The 24,499-nt window shown below is 38.2% G+C and overlaps 1 protein-coding gene across 8 annotated transcripts in view; it reads left to right on the top strand.

Annotated features, from left to right (window-relative positions):
- Window positions 1-6,405: 6,405 nt before the first annotated feature.
- UNC5D (unc-5 netrin receptor D) overlaps window positions 6,406-24,499 on the top strand; it is a 533,325-nt gene continuing 515,231 nt past the window's right edge. For 3 of the 8 annotated variants that reach the window (XM_079139085.1, XM_079139082.1, XM_079139081.1), the window contains exon 1: window positions 6,406-6,899. In XM_079139085.1, coding sequence (XP_078995211.1) covers window positions 6,800-6,899 — 100 coding nt within the window. In that variant the 5' untranslated portion in view covers window positions 6,406-6,799. The remainder of the gene's footprint in view (window positions 6,900-24,499) is intronic. The other 5 variants (XM_079139088.1, XM_079139084.1, XM_079139086.1 and 2 more) reach the window with 3 other exon arrangements.

The raw sequence follows: 24,499 nt of genomic DNA, 5'->3' as shown, positions 1-24,499 counted from the left end.
ATATTGTCTTTCTCTAGGAAAGCTAGTACTTGAAACAGGATGACCTGACAAGGTGAGTAGAATATGTGGTTGAATTAATTTGCAAATGACACTCACTTAAATTTTATTTTCAGTTAAACACTACTTAGCCTGTAAAGCAACTCTTTTCTCTTTCAAAATGCATGAAAGCTATTTACTAATGAATGCTTTTAAATCTACCGTGTGAACCTTAAAACATAATAAATTATAAATTCTATTTTTTTTTTCTTTTTTTGGCTACAAAGATGGAGAAAGGACACAATTATAGGGTTTAGGCCAAGAAAGTCAAGTTTTATTTGATATTTGGAAAACATTCTGTTTGTCAAGCTACCATCTTCTATTTCACATCTTCAACTGGAGTGGGTATAACAGTCACTTAAGTCCTGCTTTACAAGCTCTACTAAATACGTTGCCCTTCTCTTAGTCACAGGGATTATTTATACTATCTTATTTCAAAAGAAAAGTAAATGGGAAGAAAAAGGGAAAAAGAAGGAAACAAGGTGTAAATGGAAAGTCACCTTGCATTGTGTGCTTTTGATTTATCTTTTGTGGAAGCACTCTTTAGTGATTTCTGGATGTTACCTTTACAAATGGCATGTTAGATATATGCTTATGATTATATAGGCTATTTCCTAAATGCTACTATTCTATTTGTTGGATCTTGTTCCAGAATCCTACTTTGTTTTTTATCAGGTACTCCAAACAAGCAATATATTCCTTGTTCTAGTCTTCAATGATCAGATATTCTCTGACTGTACCCATTTGTTCTGCTGTGGTTGGTCTGGAGTAAGATGGGTAGCTTTTGTAGAAAAATATAGTGATTGGTCCTATTCATGTTCACAAATTGCAATTTTGCATATTTACATCTGCATTTAACTCTACTTTTTTCCCCAAAATTTTGTTCTGGATTGGTTTGTCGGTTTCAGAGAAATTGAACATCCCTGGATCTCATAATATTAATGGGGATGGGAACACTGGAATATGAATTTCTTCTGTTGGTCACACTTTGTCACACTTTTGAATCTTGATTCTATTTCTGACCAGAACCTGCAGGTCAGTTCCCTACTCAGAACTTCTACCTTCCTCTGTTTGCAGGGTGCTGTGCAATCACCTATGTGGTCTAATGGAGTTTACACAGCAGCATACGATGTTTAACTCTTCAGATTCTCTTTAAATTATCACTGAAAGTCTCTACCTGTCCTCTCTCTACCAGTAGGCACAGTGCTTAATGGAATAGATCAAGGGACAAATAAAAGGAAGAATGAATGATGATATTCCAAGGTGGGATGTGAAAGGAGCAAATAGAGACAAAACTAGGGAGCAGAAATGCAACACACACACACACACACACACACACACACACACACACATACACACACACACACCAAAATGGTTGGTTAGCTTCTTTTCGAGAGTAAGAATCACAGCATTTTCTCTCTATATGGAAAGATGTCAGGCTGTTCCTGAGCTACCACAAAGACTACCAAGGGCTGGGATGTATACATTGTCATATTTCTGATGCTAAATGCTGAGGTCATGTAACTCAGGGTTTGCAAGTTATGCTGTCATCAAAGGCTACATTGTTTATTAGTTAACACAAATCACCTTTTTCCATCACAGTTTATTATTTTCTAAGCAATAACACATTAATTTTACTGCCAAAGAATTGTGTTTCTTGTTATTATTTTTAAGTTCTTTCATTCGTCTGTGTCAGCAGCTGAAACTGAAACTGCAAGATGCCTGATTTCAGGAAGAATCCCCAAGGTACAAAAGGGGGAAGGCACACTTGCGGTGTCAGGAAAAAGCTGTTTAGTTAGAGTCTTATCTTGGTGCCCTACTGCCCTTTTTAAACAAATGTATTGGATTTTTGCACTTTATTGCTGCTTCATAGCCCAATATCTGAAATAGACTTCCCTAATTTTGTGTGTGCGAGAGAGAGTTTACTTAACAAACGATCCCATATTGCCTTTAACAGGGAAGGTTGTTAACCTGGATTATTGTACATAGATAGAACATCACATGTGAACAGCTCACAGCTCCCTAGCTCTTAACATCCCTTCCCCCCGCCCCCCTGCTTCCAGCAGGTTCATGAATCATGAGCTGGGCTGTGAGCACACAGTGGAGAATAAAATTCAGCATGCTCACTGTAAGTTGCATGCATTCTTGAAATGTGCCGCTCTGATGGAACAGGACTATCCTGGGAAAACAACTGGCATAGAGTTTTCCCAGTGGAAATATCACTTGTAAAATATCTCATTTAATTGTATTGCCAAGTCCACCAATTGAAGCTGCCAGTTGTTACCCTTATATCCAGTAGCTTTTTGGTCTTCCTCTATTTATTATCATAATTGTATGATTAATAGAGACAGTGGCTTTTATCAGAAACATCCAGCAGTTGCAGAGCCACAAATAGATGGTAAGTTGGGATGTCAGAAATAGGTTCAAAGAGGAAGGCTACAATGCTAGCATCCCAGATGTGGTAAGATTGCCTCTCTGTGTCCCATGCCCAGGAGAAGAATCATGTGTAACTTTAAAATCATCCTCTAAAAACCTTAAGATAAAAACATTATTATAACTGGGCATGGTGGTGCACACCTGTAATCCCAATAGTTCAGGAGGCTAAGGCAGGAGGATCCTAAGTTCAAAGCCAACCTCAGCAACGTAGCAAGGCCCTAAGCAACTCATCAAGACCCCATCTCTAGATAAAATATAAAAAAATGGCTGGGATGTGGCTCAGTAGTTAGGTGCCCCTGGGTTCAATCCCCAGTACCAAAAAATAAAGACACAAATAACAACAACAACAAAAGAAAACCTCATTAGCACAGCAGTTGTAACTAAAATCGTCCATTCAGTCTGGAAGGTTAGGTAAATAATGATGCAGGAATGTATTCTGAAGTTCTTTTCAGCTCTTCTACCCTTAAGTCTTCTTTTACTGTCCCTGCGCCCATGTGTTCTGCATTTCCACCTTAGCCATGGTCTGTTCTCAAGGCCTTGATTGCACTGACTACTGACATCTTGCTTAGGTTCATGTTTTAAATGAGGCACTAACTGCTCCTAAAAAATCTAGTCTCTGGTTTAGGACAGTCAAAAGATTTCTCCATGCTATCTGAAGGTTTACATGTCTAAGACACCTTTTCTCAGTATCCATTTAGTTTCCAGTAATCTAGATTTAAAAATACAATCCCTTCATCATTTTCCACAAATAATTCATTTAACTCTGTAATCTTAATGATGATTTGGAACTCCAAGGAGAAAAGTCATACCTTAGTAGTCCCGACTTTCCATGAACTCACTCCAAGGCTCCCAGCTTCCTTCCTCAGCTACTAAAACAAGTTGTCCTGTTTACTTATGTGGAATATTTCTACCTTCTTTGACTTTTCCTAAGGTTTCACTACTTACTCCAAGTTGGTTGGTTAAATATTTTTTTTTTTTTTTGAGGACAAATAGAGAACATTTCCTAAGGAACCACCTTTTAATAAATACTTATTTTTAGAAGGTCATGTCTCCAGAGATATGCCACCCTCCCTCCAAGTTTTACTAAACTCAAACATTTCCTACTTTTTCAGACTGGGTTGGCTAGAGATGATTAAAAGACAATGAGAAGTAGAAAACTTCTTCCTCTTTGCTTTATGGATAAACTACTAGAAAACTGGCAAAGTCAATTCAAAGAATAAAAAACTGAGAGTGGGGGAAAAAAAAAAAAAAACTACTTTATTAAGACTATTCACTGAGTATTACTTGGTCCTGTGGTCTAAATGTTCAGTAGACACTGAATTGATTGGCACCTTGATCTTGGACTTTCTAGCCTCCAGGACTATGAGAAATAAATTTTTGTTGTTCGTAAATGACCCAGTATATGGTATCTTGTTATAGCAACCTGATCATACCAAGACACATGGTTATAGTTAATACTTGTAGCTTGACTCTAATCCAAAATAATCTCTTTAGAACACAATATGTTTGCTATGTAATTGTTCTAATTCTAGAAGAGTTGGCTTAATTTCCAGTTTAGTTGATTAATTTTAGCACTCAGTCATTACATGCTAGATTTAAAATGATGTAATTTTTTTGAAGATGGGATTAATCTTGAAGTCATCTAGTCAGATGCCCTTAGTTCTCAGATGAGGAAACAGGAAATAGTGACTTGCCCAAGTCCATAGGGCCCATCCCTGGCAGTGTCTGCATATAGCCTCCTTGTTTCATGATTCTCACACCAGTTCTTCTATTTCATGCTGCTTTTCCTTGGCTAGAGATAATAATCCTAGGTAGTAAATATTCCATTTCTCAAAACAGATATAGATATTTCTGCAATGTGAATAGATTACAATTCACACATGTTTTAAAATAGCCAAAATTAGATTAACGTGGGGCATATTAATATGTAGAACATAATATGTGGTATATAATTAAAACAGGGTGTTTTATAACTTCTCTCAACCAGATAACTAAATAATTCAGTGGAGGATGAAGTGGAAAGTCTATCTCTGGAGAAGCCTTCATCACCGCCTTAATTATACAAATTGAGCTTTCTTTCTGGATGTTCAGGCACTTATTTATGTGACCTTGGACAGTTTACTTCTAAACTCAATCTATTTTCCTCACCTGCCAAAAGGAATGCTAGTAATTATCTTAGGGGGTTTGATTCTTCTTTTTAAAAATATGTATTAAAGACCTAATTCTTGAGTATAGGATTCACTCAAAGGTTAACAGTTTTCCTCATTTCCTCTCATTTGTTATAGCAATTTTACTTGAATTATTAGCCTAAAATTAGCTCATCTATTTCTTGATTTCCTTTTCAAAATAAAACTGATTTTGCTTTTGCCCCCGAGGGGACAGTAGTGAGACTTAAATATTATCTTAAAAACATAGAGACATTTTCTGCTTCCTTCCTTCTTTCCTTCCTTTCCTTTCCTTTTTCTTTTTTATCCTCATTTGTAACAGAACTGCCACATAGTCTTGAAGAATAAGGAAAGTCGGGCGATGAATGACTGTTTTCCAGAAGACAGGTAAAGCATATTTGGTAGATTAATTCTCAATTCACCTTCTCAGAAGAAAAGGACAAAACCCTCATTTACAAAGATTCTAAAGAGATTTTCAGGCAAGTCCCTCACCAGCCCCACATCAGTCTTTGCTTTGAAGTGTCCATTCCCCAGAGCTTGGTTTTCTTGACCAGGTCCCAAACCTTTTATTGAGCTGCAAGAAAACTGGAGGAAACAATAGGATCTTTCCAGAGACATTCACATGCCTGGTGGCACTCAGGAGACTGATGGCATATGTGCTTATCAGATAATCAATCTTTCTGTCTATCATCCTCTTTTTCTTCAGAAGAAAGAGAGTTGTGCATTTACCTCATCAAGAACAATTACCTCGCCTTAAATGTTTATTCTCCAAAGAAAGGTGTTCGGGAGCAGGTAGCACTTTGACCAGAGGTCAATGTTTAAACAGTACTTGTATCAATATTGAGCATGGATAGTAAAGAACATTTGGAAGGTTGCCTTTAGGGGCACCTGTTCTGATCAGGTGAGTTCTGGTGCAGTTTTGAGGGCCGCAACCTGTGAGTATAATTCAGTGGTCTGACCATGGAGCCTTGGAATTGAAACCAACTCCTTGGGGGATTTCTTTGCTCTGAAACTGAGTGGCTTTTTGCAGAGGGAAGACGCAACCCTGTTGTACTTTAAAAAGCTGTTAAAGATCTGACAATCTATTAAAAACAAGCCATACTTTAAAAAGTCTTCCCTTCTGTAAAGGTTCAGTGCATTTCTCCTTTCCTTGATACTTTACCAGAAGGACAATTCCCAGAACCTAGATTAAAATAAATAGAAATAGGAGTCATAGTGGATGAGGGAGGTTCTGAGATGTTTGGGAAATCAGAAGTGATTGAGACAACAGAAAAACTAAGAAAAAAACAAAGAAAAATTAATCACATACCCCTTAAATGCACTTATGGTTGCAATCCCTCCTCCTTGTAGGCAAATAAATAGGAGTTGCAGTAATGGCACCTATTTAAAGTCTTTTTTTTTTCTTTTTTTCAGGAGCCATGTCTCATCTAATGTTAAACAATGGAAGGAGGAGAGACAGGACTTTGAAAGAACTCAAAGTTGATGAACGAAACGGAGGTTTCATGGAAGCATGGAGTTTGGAATCAAGACGCCACATCTTTCTGCGTGGTGTTCGACTCCAACAGGCCAGGATGCTTTGCACAACATCCTGAGGCGTGTACTCTCCTTCTCTCCGCGGCCAGGCGCCAGGCGGACTTCCTTTCTCCTGAAGCCTGAGCTATTTGCCAAGCGCAGAGGAACCTCCCAGCACGTGAAGCCGCCACCCGCTCACCTGCGCCTTACCGCTCCCGCCCCTTGTGGCCCCCGCAGCCCCGCCTGCAGCCCCGCCCCGGCCCGGTCATTGGCTGCGCCTCTGAGGGGAGGAGAAGGGGCGGCCGCGGGGGTCTCATTAGCGATGCGGACTCGGGGCTCTGCTCCGGAGTCCGGAGCCCCGTAGCCGAGCTTCTAGCCGCGCGGCTCTTACAGCGGACGACTCTGGTAGCACCAGTGGCGGCGGCGGCGGTCGCCTCGCCGTGGGAGGCTATGGGGATGCGCGTTTCCTCTGAATGACCATTCAGCGGCGGCTGCGAGCGCGCTGCCCCGCTGCCGTAGGGAGCGGCACTGGAGCAGAGTCACTCACCAAAGACCCCCGGGACCCACTCATTCCGGCCCCTGCGTCGTAGTGCCTTTCCCGGACTCCAGGGGCGTGGAAGAGGAGCTGTACCCCCAGCGGGGCGAGGAACATGGGGAGAGCGTCGGCCGCAGGCGGCGGTGGAGGGGCGCGTCGGTGGCTCTCTTGGCTGGGGCTCTGCTTCTGGGCAGTAGTGGCTGCGGCTGCCCGAGGTAAGCGCTAGGCAGGGCGGGTGGCTAGGGCAGGGAGGAAAGGAGGTCAGAAGACCGAGCGGGACCCGCACCTATGGCGTTGGCTTCCCAAGTTGCGCCTTGCACCTCTCCGCGCGCATAGCCTGACTGGGTGGGAGCCGGGGGGAGAATTTCCAAAGGGACCACCTCTTTCCAACCCAAGTTTACTATCTGCCGCAATCCTACAGGTTGCCGTGACCCGGCCCCTACCCTTTACTCATAGCCTGCTCAATTTTCCAAACCCTCCCCAATTGCTGCAGACTGGAGTAGCCTTGTCTTCACTCCATTCTCTCTCTCCTTGGTCCTCTCTGCTTCCTTCCTGGACGAGATCGTTCATGGGTGGGCGCCCACAGTGATGTCCGAGAGTTCCTAGGGAAAGGAGCCGGGTGGGTGGGCTCCGACAGTGACTACGCCTTTTCCCTTACGAGAACAACATGCAAGCTGTAGTCACCTCGTTCTGCGCCAAGCTTGGTACCCCTCAGGTTCCCCTAACCCTGGATCTTAGCCAGCTCAGGGTTTTCCCTTGCGGAGGCCGCTTGTGTGCTGGGGGACAGTAGTGTGCACCCTCCGGGCTTTACTGTGCCTGCAGTACCAAGCCGGGATAAGCAGTTGGCCAGAAGCTGCTCACCCTGTGCCTCCTTTCCCTAACCCGTGCTTACTCCAGCTAGGAAGCGCGGGCCCCACAGAGCAACGGGGAAACATCAGCTTTTTTTTTTTTTTTTCCCCCCGACTTAGAAGCGTAGACCCCGTTTTCCCTGGATCCTCTGCACTTACGCAGAGTGTAATTTTGCAACTGGTTTTAGTTCCACCTTGAGCGAGGACAGCAAGAATCATTATAAAGATAAATCCTACGGAACTGTTTTGAAGATTATCATGGGCCGCTTCATACATAGCCTCAGTACCGTGACTTTTACCTTTGAAATAATCCGGAAGCGTCTCTTTTCTACCCTTCTTTACCTTTCTCCTTCCAGTGCTGTCCAGTAGGTTTAGAATGTTTAACCGCATTAAATGATTTACTTAACGCTTGTCTGGCAAGAGGTTGAACTGAGCTAACCGCCTCACCTTCTGCTCTGCTGTCTCCTGAACGTATATTAATAGCCAGGAGGCCGCGGGAAGGGGTGAGGACGATCACAAAAGAACCAGGATCATCTCGTTTTTATGAAAGCTAACGGTGTGTTAAAAGCAGCCGTACTGCCTGGAAAGAAGAATTTTTTAAAAAGTGGATAGAGGGTTTCCGTTTTACGATCTGTTCTGTGTGTATTTGCATTTCATTTCCCAAAAAGTTGTTGCTGTTGTTGTTTTAGTGGAGTAGGCTTTTTAAAAAGCAGGAAAGGTTTAAAAATGAGCCTCACTGATTGCACACGCTGGGTTATATGGTGAGGCATATTTCTTTCTCTTGCTGGAAGAAGCACAAGCTTCAGTCATTTAATTTACTATGGAGAATGGGAGGATGTTTCTTGCAAAGTCAGCTCAGAATTGTCTTTAATACACTGTTACGGGGGAAAGTAAGCCTTTCATTTTTTCTCCTAAATGTTGAGCTAAATGTCCCAGTTTCCATCTAGCCATGACTGACTCCTGGTATTGACCCTTAGAATTTGCTTGGTGGACTTTTCTTATATCCAGCTCCAAACAAGAGGTGGGGACATGCCAAAAGCCTCTTGGATAGAGTTTTGCTGGCTGTGAAACTAAGGCTAGCACCTCTTGTCTGCAAGCTGTTCTTTAAAGGTCTCCTGGAAAACATACTGTACACTCTGCAGGCTTATTTACAACAAATGTCTTGCACAGATCATAGTAATGTTCAAGACACATGGAGTAGAGCAGTAAATCTGACTAATATTTCCCTTGTCATATTTTACTTTCTGGGGCATGGAAGCCCATTACCTTTAGCAGCTGTCAGATTCTTCAAGAAATGATCATTAAGCAAGCTGTGAAACCTGTGAAACCACATGCACCTGGCTTTGGACAGGTGGATGCAATTGAAGTTTTCACAACAAAGGATGTGTTTCAGTGTTACTGAAGTTCTTCCATCCCAGGAAGATGTGATTCATTAAAACCAAGATACGGTCCAATAGTGAGGAATCCTTGCTTAGCAGTCTCACCATTTTGTGTAGGGTTGGCCCTTGGTGATAATTTGTATTTATCCAAGTAAATAGTTTTTGTTTTCTAGAACTTTTTTTTCCCCCTTCTGGGTGCTGGGGGATCCAACCCAGAACCTTGCATATATTCGGCAAGCACTCTACCACTGAGCTATACCCCTAACCCCTCAAAGACTTTTCTTAGTGATTTGATCAGGATACACTAACATCTGCAAACCAACAGAATATACAAAATTTTGACATTTTGCTTTGATGGCATGAGGAAATTTAACAATTCAGTAGCATTTTCTTTACAATATTTATGTTTCCAAGATGATTGTACCAGCTTACATTTAAAAAATTTTTTTCCTCTATATTTACAGTTAAAAACCTGAAAACCAATGGGAGATTTCACATAATTTGCTTTGAATATACTTAAAGAGGAAGATACATGGGACAAGGGACTGAGTGTAGAAAGTAGTGGTCCAAAGAGTAATACTTTGTTTTTCACCTTATCGAACAGTACATGCCTCTTGAGAGGATTTTCTGCCTCTTGGCATGTTGTAAGGAAAGCACTTTGGTGCCATGATTACTGTTATGTTTTAACACTTTTTAACTTAAAAGGTTGTTTAAAAGTTATTCATGACCTGCCAAGTGCTAATTGAATCTATCGTGTTGTCATACCGATTTGTTTTTATTCTTGGAGGAATAAAAAAGCATCACTGCTGTTGATCTGGTTGTGATTCCTGCATTAGATATTGTACATAAAGATCTTAGTCATTAAAGGCAGGGAGGAAGATATCCTAGGCAGACTGGGCGTTGACATGATTCCTAGCTTTAAAAAAATTTCTGAACAATGAAATCTTCCTTGTGATTGCTAGAGTAATGCATTAGTGGCAAAGGAAGTACAGACTTATTTCATAGGCATAATAGTCATATGACTTGTACATACTTAAATCCACTTTCCTCGCTACAATTTTAAAACTACTGCCATTTTCTCCTTAATGAATGTTAATAAGGGACAGTTTTCTCCCTTTTCTATTCCTTTTCCTCAACAATGTATTCCTTCATAACTCTATGAAAAAAGAGCCTTTGGGTTCAGTTTCCTACTGGGCTTTTCTTTCTCTAATTTTTGAATTATTCCATGAGCTTTTGAATTATTCCACCTTTTCTGCCTGCCCCTTGAAGTGTTCTGCTCAGGAGATGTCTTGAGCCTCTCAGTTTTTAAGAGGAGATAAATCCTTTTGATGAGGCACTGTAATGACAGTCCTCATCACCCTTCACATACTTGCTCACCCTTAGGCCCATCTGTGGTTCAAGTAATACCATCAAGGATTAGGCAGCCTATGGAACCCCACAAGTCCTCCCTGTACTCTCAGGACTCTCAGTCTCTCAGGAACCTCTGGACTAGACTGCCTTCATAAGGAATAAGCAGTTTTCTGTTTACTGCCTCAATGATTAGTAAACTTGTGTTTTAATTTCTTTCACCAAATGTAGTAGAAGACACTGCCAATTTTGAGGTTTATGAAGGGAGTAGATTATTAGAAAATAGTGACTACTTGATACTCTTCCCTTATGCTTTTTAAAAATTTTTTAATATTTAAGGTAGAGATCTAGGCAACATGTGTTAAAATCAAATCTAAAGTCAGATACTCAGAAAATTGGTCGATAGCACCCGTTAAGGAAGTGGTGGTCGATCGGGGTGACCTCCTACTGGATAGACTCGCATTCACTGAGTACCGGGTGTACCCTCCCTCTTGATTACTCCTTTGCCATTAATCCTGATTGTTCCTTACTCCATATAGTGCCACTTGATCAGCAATATCATTATCTTATCCTTTTTCTGATTCTTTTATAAATTAACACCCAACAAGGTAACCAATAGAAACTTTTCCTATGTCGTTCTAAGTCACAGAATCTGTGTAACGACACTTGCTCACTCCTTCATTTTCTAAATGGCCATTGTTGGCCTGATAGAACTATTATCATATTGTTACTCCTATATTTTTTTTTTTTTTTTAGTCGTAGACGAACACAATGCCATTACTTTATTTATATTTATGTGGTGCTGAGAATTGAATCCAGTGCCTCACACATGCTAGGCAAGTGCTCCAACACTAAGCCAAAACTCCAGTCCATTACTACTCCATTTTATGTCTCTTCCTTAAAAGCAGGCATTTTGCACATTTATTTGAATATGAAATAATAATATTGTATTTAGTTAGCACCATTCATTGTTTTAAATGCTCTGTACATATTAACTCATTTAACCCTTAAAATGAGGTAGTACTATTTTCTTCATTTATAAGATAGGAAAAGAGGGGCAAAGAGGGGTTAAATACTTGCCCAAGGCCACGGAATCAGCAAATGGTAGAGTCTGGGCTTGAACCTAATCAGTCTGATTCCAGAGTCCACAACAAAAGATGGTTTTCTAAAATGTTGAAAATAAGCGGACCTTTGTGTTTTGGTGACAAAAGTACTAAAATGGTATCTTTATAACTATCAAGAATTGTAAAGGAATTTAGAGTAGCTTAAATACATCTGTAAATATATTCAGATAAATCTAAGAGGTTTGTGTTGTATGAAAACAACCACCCTCTCACCATTCAGTTTAGTACACTTTGGGATTGGATTCACACTTAAAATGCTGAATGCCAGTTTCTAATATGATAGCTTGCTTTTTTTTTCGGTTTTGAATTTCAACAGAAAATATTACTCTGACTACTCCATCCATGGAATGGCAGATCCCAAGAGACTATTTGTTGCATGTCTTGTATTTTTAGCCTTGTTTGCCAGGGAAATGTGGAGCATGAGATTTGAGAATAGATTGTTAACACCAGAGGCTGCTGTTTCTGCTGTTTTGGGTCCTCCTGCTGCTGCTTTTGCAAGGCAGATGGCTAGATTCATTTATAGAAAATAGATATTCGTTCTATTTTGCATTTCCACTTTGAAAAGAACTTTTAATTGTTTGTGCCACATTGCGTCGTATGGCCTTATTGTGTGCATACACATGTGGTGCGTAGATAATTTTCAGAATTAGGCGGATGTTAATGCATTCAGTTTGGACGACATTATCCAAAATCCACTAACTCTGTTGAGCTTTTGGAAGTAGTGAGTATGTTTGCAGTATAGTGTGTACTAAGTATTTTTTGCTTAACTTACCACTCTTGCTGCCTTGCCCCCACCTCACTGAACTGGAATTCACTGGCAGAAATATTTGGGTTATATTTATGGGTCTCACATCAAAATAATGAGTAGAAGTTTCAAAGTACTTGGAACTGGAAGTGTTTTGATTTTGGATATTTTCAGATTTAAAAATGTTTAGAAATACATAAATGAGATATCTTGAGATGGGACCCAAGTCTAAACAGGAAATTCACTTATGTTTCATATACAGCTCACACACATAGACTGAAGGTAGTTTCATATGGTGTTTTTAGTGCACCTGAGTTTTGACTGAGACCTATGACAGGAAGTCAGGTATGGCCTTGTGGTATCCTATTGGTTCTCATAAAGTTTTAAAATGTTGGATGTGTAGTATTCTTGGATTAGGAATTTCTCAGATTATATCAAGCCACTACAAGACTTGAAATATTTTGTAATATAGTTTCCAACAGGGTGAGGATAGAATGAGGCCTATGTTCTTATATGACTGGCTCCTTCTGAAAGTTTCATAATTAAGGACACTGAAAAGTCAAAAGCTGTCTCTCAACTGAAGCCAATGGTAGCTTTATTTAGTGCAAACCCAGCTGTCCCTCAGTATCTGAATCCTGAGGATGCTCGAGTGCCTCATATAAAATAGTGTAGTATTTGCATGTAATTTACATCCTCACATACACTTTATTTCTAGAAGACTTATAATACTTTATATTGTATAAATGCTATGAAAATGGTTGATTTACTGTGTTTATAGAATAATGATAAAGGTTTGTATGTATTTAGTACACATCTATTTTTTCCCTAATATTTTCAGTCCACAGTCAGTTGAATCTGTTGATGTGGATCCCATGGATATGGAGGGCCAACCGTATTGACTTTCTGTCCCCAAGTTTCTGGTTACAAAGTACAAGAGCCTTCATCCCTGCATTGTGTGGATAGGAGTAATTAGGTGGGAAAATATCATGGCAACAATATGGCATATGATTAAAGATGGACTTTAGAGATGCTTCATGGATTTCTCAATTGAGTGCTGTGATTTCTCACTCTGGGAAGTCAAAAGGAAAATGATGTCCATTGCAGACAGTCCAGAAGGTAGGTATAGGAGGCATCTTGACTATTTCAAGGGCTCGGTCAGCCAGTGGTATGATGACTGTTTTGTATAATGTCATGTATAGATTTTAGTAACTTCCTACAAAATGAATTAATTTGCCATATATTAGATGAGAAGATTTGCTCCCAGATAAAGTTATAGTAGTTGTTTAGAGTTTCTTGGAAGTTTCTTTACTTGGCTTATGCCAGCAAATGTACTTATAAGTAGTTATCATCTTTATTTGAATTTAAATTAATAAACCTATTGGTGGATGAGAGGAAGCCAACTGTCTGTGGGTCTTGGATGCCACCCTGGTAATGCCTGAAACTCACAAATGATTTCCAAGTGTTAATGTGCACTTGAATCACTGTATATCTTGTTAAAATGCACATTCTGATTTAGTACATCTGAGGAAAGGCCTGAGAGTCTGCAATTCTGACAAGCTCCCAGATAACACCATCTATGATGGTAATTCAAGCTTTTGATTTTCTGTATTGTTTCTCACTTGCAATCCAGTGTGAAGTAGGTTTTAGTGTGACTATTTAAAAGTCGACTGTAGGAGAATAGGCAAACAAATGTCAGTTTTTACTCAAACATACAGATGCTTATAAAATTAATGGACTTTCACTGGGCACCATTCTGAGTCTTAAATTTTATTTTGAAATAATTGAGGTCTTATGTCTATCTCATTAATTTCTTATAATAAAGAGGAAATTGAATTTCCCAGAATTTGAGTAGTTTGCCCAAAGTTGAATTTTTGTTAAATAAGAGGCTTTTCCAGCCCTCTTCAGCACTCCTTCAGTTTATTGTATTGTCTTGACTGGAGCTGCACTTAAGATTGATCTGGAATTCAGGATAATTATAGAATGTGACTGTGGTTAAATGAGAGGTAGAACAAAAACATTTAAAAAGAACACAGAGGCCTGCCCATATGGGTTATTGATGTTCCCCAAATAGTGGGATTGCTGTTGTCAAAACATGCTGTGGGAGCTTGCGTTTGGGTCCATCTGCTTTTGCTACAGGACTGAACTTGCTCACTGTTACTTTTCATTACCTGGCAGGGATAGTCCCCATAGCACGTGTTAAACAGTATTTGTTACTTTAAACTTCTGTTGAGGTATAAATAATATTTAGGCTAAAATTTCTAAAACCTCAATATTGTGATAAAACCCTCAGGAAAATCTAGCTGCAAGAATAAGAATGAAATAATTTTAAGAGGTTTTTTTTTTTTCCTATTCTGTCAACAGTTTGTAGGGCCTACATTCTTAGATTAGCCAAGAAAGATGATTAAGTGTAAGATGTGACACTATCATGAATGATTGTTTTGAATAACGATTCATTTTTATGGAACTTGTAATTCTGTGTAATTATCGTTCATGTTTATAGGGTTCAGTGTGATGTTTCAACATGTACATAGTATGTTCGGATCAAATCAGGTTAATTATCATTTGTATCTCCATTTCTTTGTGTGGAAACTTCAAGATCCTCTTTTCTAACTCTTCATCAAATGTGTAATAGGTTCTGGTGAACTGTATTCACCCTGCTGGACTGTGGAATGCTCGCTTATTCCTTGAGTGTAACTGTGTTTTGGTACCTGTCTTTCAGGTACTTTCACAGTTTTGATCACTGTGTATCTTCACATCCACCCTGATATCGAACAGATGACAACATTAAGGTTTAGAGCTTTTTCAACCCAGGCCAGACAAGTCCTGGAAACTGTTGGAAGCCAAATCTTCGAATGGTTTCTGGGCATTTTTAGTCTCATTATCATGTAATTGTTTTATTTCCAAATAGACTGGTTACTTCAAAGTTGAGCAACAGAGTACTTCTGCTTATACTACGGTTGACAGGGGTGTGGATATGTGAGCCCTGAGAAGAAACAAATGAGTAAAAATTCATTCAAATGCCTGTCTTGCCTTATTGGTCTTTATGGTGTTAACATTTTTCATAGTTTCTAACAGAAATGGCCCTATCTGGGGAAAATAGGGGCAGTGGGAAATATGTCAGGAGTGATTGGAAAAAAATAAAAATTTGAACATATTAAAAACAGTATACTATAGAATAAGATAAGTGATATGCAGAATCATCTGAGGAACTTGCTAGGCAATAACATTTTCTTCAGAATCAAGAGAATTAAAGTTGTTCCTTAAAATAAAACCACAAGTAAATTCTGGTAAGGTTTTTTAAAAATGTCATTACAGACACCAAACTTCTTAGAAATATAATACTAAGTCAATTTGCATAGCTTTCTAAATAGCTTGTCTTTATCATTAATTTTGAGTTCATGTGCTTTTTTTTCTTTTCTGTATTCAGTCATATAAGGAGATCAAAGACTTCTAACTTGTGTTTGAAATCAGCTTAGCACAATGCAATTGGACTTCCAATAACAATTTTCATCAATATGTCTTTAAGAATTATCTAGCTTATTTTTAAAAGAGGGAAAAAATACCACAGAATAAAGTTCTTTACCAGAGACATGTGTGTTATAAGCCTTTTGGAGAGAGCTGCATAAAATAACGGCCCTTCATCTGAAAAGATAATCCTTGTATCTCCCTTAGTCTTGGGACTAGAAATTACAGTAGTTGTCAGCAATGCATTAGGACGTTTCCAAAGATAAATTTCCCTTAAAAAAAGAAAGCAATCAGGAGGTCCACAGGTTTTGTCGGTGTGAGGTAAGTGGGTGGGATGTAAGTACTTTTTTTTTTTTTTTTTTTTTAAAAGAAATAATGTTGACAGAAAGATTTGTCATTAAATATTTTTCCCCTGGGGGCTAAACAATCCATCTGTTTTCAGAAGTTGAGGAGCTTGGAATGCACATCAGCCTTAAATATCAATGTGAAAAAACAGCTCTGCCATATTACCTGCTGTGGCAGAGAAGGCAGTTATACAGCCAATTTTTAATAATTGTCAAGGTGATAGTGCTGTAATGCATGGATATCTGTATGTATTATGTGTTAGAAGACTGTCATATATCATCATTATATCAAACTTACATCATTAAAGTTCTATGCCATTAATTTAAATGGCACTAATGACACTTAAGCTTGACATGTAGTCACAATTTTGAGTTTAAAGTCAGTGCCTTAATTCTATACTCCCATTCCTCTCTCCATGGTATCTCCCCTCTAACCCCCAACCCTTAGTCTTTCTTGTTATTTTCCTCAAGTCAAAACTTCCTTCCCATTTATACAACATGGCTGGCTGGTAAGGTCAAGACTATTCATCCTTCAATCTGTCACTTTTTTCTTTTTTTCTTTATAAAACGAGGAGAGGTGATTAGCTTAAGTTCTTTCTGCTCTAACTTTCTGTGATGCTACTCTTTGATTCCAGTACCATATGCTCACAGGATTTTGATCATTTCAGGAAGCATTCTTTGGCATCTTGATTATGTGCCACATCCTTCAATGAAGGGTAATACTCTGGAAGTAGAATATACAGGACAAGTTAATGGGATTTCATGAATGATGCTGTTAATCACTGGCTTAAGAATTGTTAGGAATGTGCCAATATGAAAAGAAATTAGATTTTATGTTTTGATTTCTCTCAAAGCAGTGGTTGTAAGCAAATGTGAACACAGGTTGAACATCCCTAATCTAAAATCTGAGATGTTCCCAGATCTGAAGCTTCAGATTTTTGTGTTAGGGATGTTCAACCAGTCAAGTCTTTGTAAATATTCCTCAGCCCCCCAAAACTCTGAAGTCTAAGGCATTTCTGGTCCCAGGTGTTTCAGATAAAGGGTACTCAACCTATATGTCTAACTCTAGTAGCAAAAGTGGGCTGACTAGAAGACAGCTGCAGGGGACTGGAAGTGCCCAGAAAGTAGTCTCCCCTTTGAAAGAGCCCTTTGCTCCTCCAGAGTGTGTGGGAATCACTCTAAGCTGACCTTCTTTTTAGAAGAAACCAGATAAATGAGATTTCATGTTAAATTTCCATATTTGAAATCTTCTCAAAGAAATTGAATAAATATCTTGACTCACAACTCAACAGATGTAGCACTCTGCCTTCTGGTTTGTCCCAAATCAGTGAGTTTTGAGAAGAGATTGGAAGGACCAAGGAGACAGGTGGTCCTCATTTTTAGTAATTGTCTTTGAACTATGGGTGTATACCACCTTTCCAGGTTTGGGAAGAGCATTGTCTAATGGGAAATATAAAACAGTAAATTGACTTTTTGTGTGTGTATGTGTGATTTTGGGGATTGAATTGAGGGCTGTGCGCATGCAAGGCAAGTGCTTTACCACTGAGCCACACCCCGAGCCCTAAAGTGGCCTTTTATTTAACAATTGATGGTCGCTAATTTGGACACTGAGTTATGTGTATTCCTTTGTTTACTGTTTGCAAAGATCATAAAATTTTATTGTCAAAACCCTACAGTCTCTAGGACAAGGCCCAAATCCAAACATGAGCAAACAAGGTGGAGAGAAAAGAAATAGCTTGCCTGGCTTGTAGAGGTCATTGCTGCTAGTACCTGCCTGTGAATCCAGATCTTCATTTTCTCAATGTTGTCCTTGCCTCTCTTCCTTTTCAGACTTATAATAACAAGAATAATCAATAGAAGCACAAAGGAATTCAGAAGAATGATACCAGAAGACTAAAGACTATTGATCATTGTACCCTTGCGTTAAAAGGATGTTTTTTTCTTTTATTTAAAATGTTTATATTTTTTCCAAAATATCTTTGAAATAAGACATTTTTTTTCTTCTTTGGCTCTGTTCTGAATCATTGAGTGCTGGGCCCATGATTTGAGTGACTCAAGTTCAGTGTAGCAGAACTAATTAATATTGTAAAAGAGGTTTGCATTATAGATTGTTTTGTGTTTGGGTGAAATTTAGAGTGAGTCTTAAGCTTTTGTTGTAATTACTTCTATATTCTTAGCAATAAATATTTTAAGTATGAATCTGAGTAGATCATAAATATCTTTTCAATATAATTATTAAAAAAAAACAATTCATAGGAATATATTCACTTCACTTTCCCTAATACTATGTGATGTTAGTGCTATAAGTTAGAATAGTGAACCTTGTATTTTACTGAAAGGAAATAATATTATGATGGTATTTGCTACAGGCCACTAAATCTTATCAGGATATGTAAATTACTTATACTTTTTCGAAATTTTCCCTCATTAAATCTGGGTGTTCATTTGTGGTAAGAAAGCACAACTTTCAGTCAGAATGGTAGCCTATCCTGTGGTTGAGGTAACTGTCACTTATGTGGATATGGGGGTTGGTTGCTTACAGGGTACAATGTGGAGAAGATTTTAATGTGCAACTTGACTTGTGCTTCTTTGAAGAAGGCTTTTGATGTTGACAGTGACATGTTAACTATACCCTCAACACCAAAGAGAGTGACTAGGCACTATTTTAAAGCTTTAGTTCCTTCTCATGCAGTACCAAGTGTCTGGATTTTAAAGTGAATTCTATATCTCTGATGGCCACAAAAACTTTCAAAAAGCCATCCCTATAGTTGGGGTAGAGCTTATAAACTCTGGTAGTTCTATCATGATTATTATTCATGTCAGTGCCACCTTGCTGCAAGGTGTTAGACACATGAGGTGTTGAAAACTTCTGATTCTTGGAGATTAGGTGTCAAAATATTCAGGGTTGGGCTGTTTTTAGCAGTTATCAGTGAAGGATCTTGCTGCTGGAAATGGTGGTCAGGTTTTAAATCAACAAATCCTTGGTTATCACCCAAAGGCATTTCTTAAAATCTCAAAAAGGCAAACATCTAAGCAGACATGTATAGTAGTGTCATGCGGGTTAGGTGAGAAAATCACAGACAGGTGTTTTGGATGTGCACGGGCAGTCACTTTTCTTTTTAAAGCTTAAAACTGATATTTAGTATTTTAAAGCATGTTTAAACAGTTTTATTGAGGCATCCTGGTTTGCACGATGATCACAGAATGTTTGACATAATCCTTTATAGAAATACATGTATTTATTTTAAATTTTGAAGAGAAATAATTTAATTCTAACGTTCTCAGTCATCTGATACCACAACCTGAATCTCACAATAATTAGGCAGCTTTCTTAATTGAATTATTTTTTTTAAAGTGGTGCATCACAGTTATATATAAAAGCAGAATTCACTGTGATACCTCAGACACGCACTTGACATCATTTGGTTAATTTCTTTCTAAGTACCTTTTAAGTTCCTCAGGAGACTCTTAGTTTGGGGATTCAAGATTGAGAGCCACTGTTACAATGTGTGTAAATATAGACATTTAGTGTGTGCAAATGGAGACACTGATATTTAAGATTTAGAGAACATGTTTAACAGTCCCTGTCATAGAGAAAGTATACAGGTGACCTCTCTTGTTCTCATGTTCACACCCCCACCCCAGGCCTTATTTTTCTGTGTTGAAAAGGTAGAATTGAAAGTTGGCATTGAATGAATCTTTTCTTGTCAGATTAGAAAAATTGTGGTATTAATAAAAGGGATGAGATTATATAATAAAGGAGGAAACTTGTAGGAGCATCAGTTTGGAGATGTTACTGTAGCTTTCTCTTCTGGACAAGAACACATTGTCATAAGATGGAAATTCCCTCATCTAACTCTCCGGCCCATGTATTAGTCAGATTTTTATTAGAATAATGAAAATTATACTTCAGTATTCAATATTTTCAGTATTATGTTTCATATGTGGCATTGCATGTACTATTGCTGATTCAATTCCCTGAAGTACAGTATCTGATCATACTATTATGACTATACCATAATTTTTTACTTACCTACCTGTCAGTGAAACTTGGGTGATCATTAACTGAGATAATTGACTTGTAACAGGTATACTTTGACTCAAGTTTTGAAGGTTCTTGTGCATGACTCGTTGGCCCCATTGTTTTAGTCCTGTTGTGAGCAGCAAGTTGTAGCAGGAGCATGTGCAACACCATTCATCTCAAGCTGGTGAGCAAAGAGAGAAAGGGACTGGGTTCCCCCAGTTCCTTCAAGGGCATGCCTGCAGTGACTTAATGACCTCTTTGGAGGGCCTACCTCTTAAAGGTTCTGCAACCTTCCAGTAGTGCCTCTGAACTGAGACTTTAATACGTGAGCTTTCGGGGGACATTCAAGATCCAAACAGTACAGCTTAGGACATAGATAGTAATCATGTTTATGAGTGGAGAAATACATTCGTACTAGTTTTAGTGTTCAAAGGTCGTAGGACGTTTACCTCTTCTTCCCATGTTGGTAGATTCGCAGGGACTACTTATTGGTGACTGAAAGAGGTAGGCTGGGACAGCATGGCCCCCCTCTTTGTCATCTTGGAAAATGAAGCTTGGAGATGCTTCCTAAGGCAAACTTTTTTGTTCTTGCCCTGTTTAGGACTGCTGGTGTTTCCTTATTTATGAAACCAAATGCAAACTCTTAGTAAAAATAGTTTACTCAGTGTGTGCGGATGAAGACGCTGATCTTTACGATAGAGAACGATATCATAGTTCATCTGTGTCATTGCATGTACTGTTGCTGATTCACTTCTCTGAAGTTGAGTATTTGTGTGACTGTACCATAATTTATTTACTAATTTTTCTGTCCATGAAACTTGGGGGGAGGTTCCCAGATTATTTCTGCTAACATTCCCTGTCAAGCGTTTCTCGCATATCTTAGAGTAGATTACTTGGGCCTAGAGTGTGAACATGTTAGCTATTCCAGATAATGCCAGTCATTTTTATCTATGTATACATTTAATTTCCATCTCCTTGATTATTAATGAAGTTAAACATCTTTTCATATACTTGTCATTTACATTCTATAAAATACCTAATTCAAATCTTTTGCTCATTTTTTTCTGACTGCATTTAATTATAGGAGTTTTATGTGTGTGTGTTTGTGTATATGTATGTATAGATGGTCCTGAGCTTTTGATGGAGTTGCACCAATAGACTGATCAAAAGTTGTAAGTATCATAAGTTGAAGATGTATTTGAACATTAAGCATCAGCACTTGGCACAGGACCCTTTGGGGCTTTGGCTGTTTAGCCTTGTTAATCATGTGACTGAGGGGCATTCTGAGAGAACAGTGGACTCTCACTAGTCCAGGAGAAGATCAGAATGAAGTGACAGTTTCTACAGAATGTGTCTTGCTTTTACACTTGTATAAAGTGGAAAAAAATCATAAAATGAGCCATCGTAAGTTAGGGATCATGTATATGTGTGTATTTCAGTATGTTACATGTGGAATTTCTTCTCCTAGTTTTAGATCTCTTCTGATGAAGTAGAATTATTTATGGTGTCTTCTCATGGACTAGAATTTTTAATTTTAATGTCATTAGTGTCATTAATCATTATGTTTAGTTCTTTTTGTGTCATGCTTAGGAAATCCTAAATTTCATTAAAGATGTTCTGTATTTTTTTCTAAAATCTTATATTTTGATCTTTAATATTAATGCCTTTTATCCATTGGGAATAGATTTTTTTTTTTCTGTGTAGAGTTTGAATTAGGAATTTAATTTCATTCTTTTGAGTGAAGGAGAAGTTGTCCCAGCACCACTTATTGAAGAATCTCCTCCTTTCTCTAGGGATCTGCAATGTCACCTTTGTAATTTATGATAGTTGCATATATACATGGGAATTTAGTCTGGTATTAAAATTTCAGCAAACCTTTTTGGTTTTATTTCCTACTACCCCCTTCAGTTACCCTCCACTCAGCCGGACATTATTCTTACCTTGAACTTTGAATTATCTCACAATTTCCTTTGTTTTATGTATTTTGTACTTCTGTGTCTCACTACATCTTCTATATCTTCCCTTTGCTATTATTAAAAATTTTTGTGGGGCTGGGGAGATAGCTCAGTCGGTAAGAGTGTTTGCCTGGTAAGCACAAGGCCCTGGGTTCGATCCCTAGCACCCTCCAAAAACTTTCACTTCTTTCTCTTTTGCTCCTAATTAAATTGTAGTCTTTTGGAAGCAGTTATGGAATTTTGTTTATTTTTGATACCCTCAAACAGCATATAGTACATTTTACTTAGTAGATGTTTGATAAAACATTAAATTGAAACTGCAACAATTTGAAAACTATCCAACTCATCTCATTATTTTTGTCCATCCGTAATTACTGAAATATATAGAGTTTATATGCGATGCCAGGATCACACAACTCTGTGGTCCCTGAATCTCCTTTTTTTTCCTTAAAAACCTTTCATTATCTATTCTATGGATAAGTGATAGAATTATTACATGTTGCCCAGAAGTATGAACCAATATGAAGGTGCTAGAAAACAAGTGAAAAGACACACAGGTGACAGTTCCGAGAACTTAGACCTGTCAAGTCCATTGCTAAGAATGATGTTGGTTAACCTACAGCCCAGCATTATCCAAGCATAGTTTACTAATCTGCACCTGTGTGCCTTTTTCACAGTCTTCTTTCAACACTACAGTTTGTTTGTATCATTGTCCATGAATCTTCCCAGCACTGGAGATTGATTTTTTTTTTTTTAATTGAATGCTTTATCTCCATACCCTGACACAACTTCTGTTACTGCACCAATCAGACCATGTCTTAATTCTTTCATATAGCTCTTTTTTCCTCTTTGTCATCTTCTGAGGGTGGAGTCAGTGTTCTATTCTACCATGTCTGTTCATCACCTAACTTGGGAATATATTTGGTATAAGTTATGTTTCCAAGATATTCTACATGCAAACAATAAATAAGCAAAAATTAAAAACCTTGAAGTGAGCTTATAAATGTATTTGATCAAACCACCATTTAGGCATATACTTGTTTTGGCAAAATTAGTATCTTGCCTTTTCCTCATAAAATACAAACCTATGGGAGTGACATACTTCCAAAATATTAACTGCTATCACAGTAGCCTAAATCAACTGAGGATCTTGGTACATGTATTCTGAGATCCCAAGTTGGGGAAGTTTTGCATGAAGAAAGCATTCTGGGATCCCAGTTGAGTGTACATAGTTGGGAATTTGTGTAATCCGAAGAGAAGGGTCCTCAAATTCAAATTCATGACTCAAAAAAAGGGATAAATAGAGAAAAATGAATGGAGATAAGAGGGTACCAGCTACATGTAACTCTTTGCTCCCAAGGGATGGCCCTGGAAAGAACCTCCTGAGGTGTTTACCATATTGGAGTGAACGTTCTGAAAGAGTAAATTGGTACACTTAGATTTTACTCATGAAGGTGAACTCTCAATATCTACTTTATTTGATTGATTTACAGCTCGGAGCTTCCAGATAGGAGAACGTGGAGAAGCTGAGGCAGGAAATCAGGGTTGATAGCATTTTCAGGTAGTAGAATTTTCTTTGCTACCTTCAAAGTTAGGAGTAGGCCAGATGATTAGATTAACCTGAGGAGTCCAGGTGAACTTTGGTGTTCATATATATGTATGTACGTATAAATATATAAAGATAGATGAAAATTTTGTATTTCAAACTTCTTACTTTTGTTAGAGGTTTGAAACTCCATGAAAGAGCAATTCCAAGTACATATTCTAAACATAACTCACTCCAAGGAGTTTTTCAGCTAGGATGTACATCCCTATGTTGACCTGCAGATCTCTGCTGGGCCCTCCTGTTCTCTACCTTTGGGAAGGAGGAATGCTGGTTACCCAAGTGCTCAACCAAATTTTTTAGCCTTGTTCTTTTCAGAGTGTTAATTTGTTGATAATGTTCTTGTACACATCTTTAAAGCTTTGAATGAGAAAGTACCACGCACTTGTTATTTTAAAAACACTGGCCAGTAGTAATGAACATGCTCCTTGTAGTGCCCTACAACCACCAGAAGAAAAATTTATAGAAAAGTTGCAGAGCAATGCTTTGTGTTAAATGAGCTAAAAAGGGATATAAAACCACAGTGGTTTTTTTTTTTTTTTTTTTTTTTGTTTTGTTTTGTTTTTGTTTTTTTAATCCCAAGTTGGGGATAGTATGTGATTTTGGTTACTACTCTGATAATCAGAACAGAGGTTTCCTTTGTCTTATACTTTCCCAACACAATTTTGAAGGGTAGTTTTCCTATTTCTGGTATGATACCATGTGTGAATTTTGTCTCAGGATCAGAATGAATCAGATATTGGGGAATATGAGCTCTTAACATATATATATTGAGATATATACATATATACACACATATTTAGAACATGTAATGTTATGTACATGCAGCTTATCTCAGTTGTGAAGTATAGTCTTACTAAGAACAATGACATCATTTGATATACTTCAGTTATTTTATGCATTTTTCCCCTTTTCTGGGAGTTAAAAATACACAGTTATAAGGAACTTTCATAGGCAGTTTTAAGATTAATCAGTCTTTGT

This window comes from Sciurus vulgaris (genome assembly GCF_902686455.1).
Source record: "Sciurus vulgaris genome assembly, chromosome: 5".
Lineage (NCBI taxonomy): Eukaryota > Metazoa > Chordata > Mammalia > Rodentia > Sciuridae > Sciurus > Sciurus vulgaris.
The sequence above is the reverse complement of the archived record's forward strand: the minus strand, read 5'-3'. Positions and strand labels throughout refer to the sequence as shown.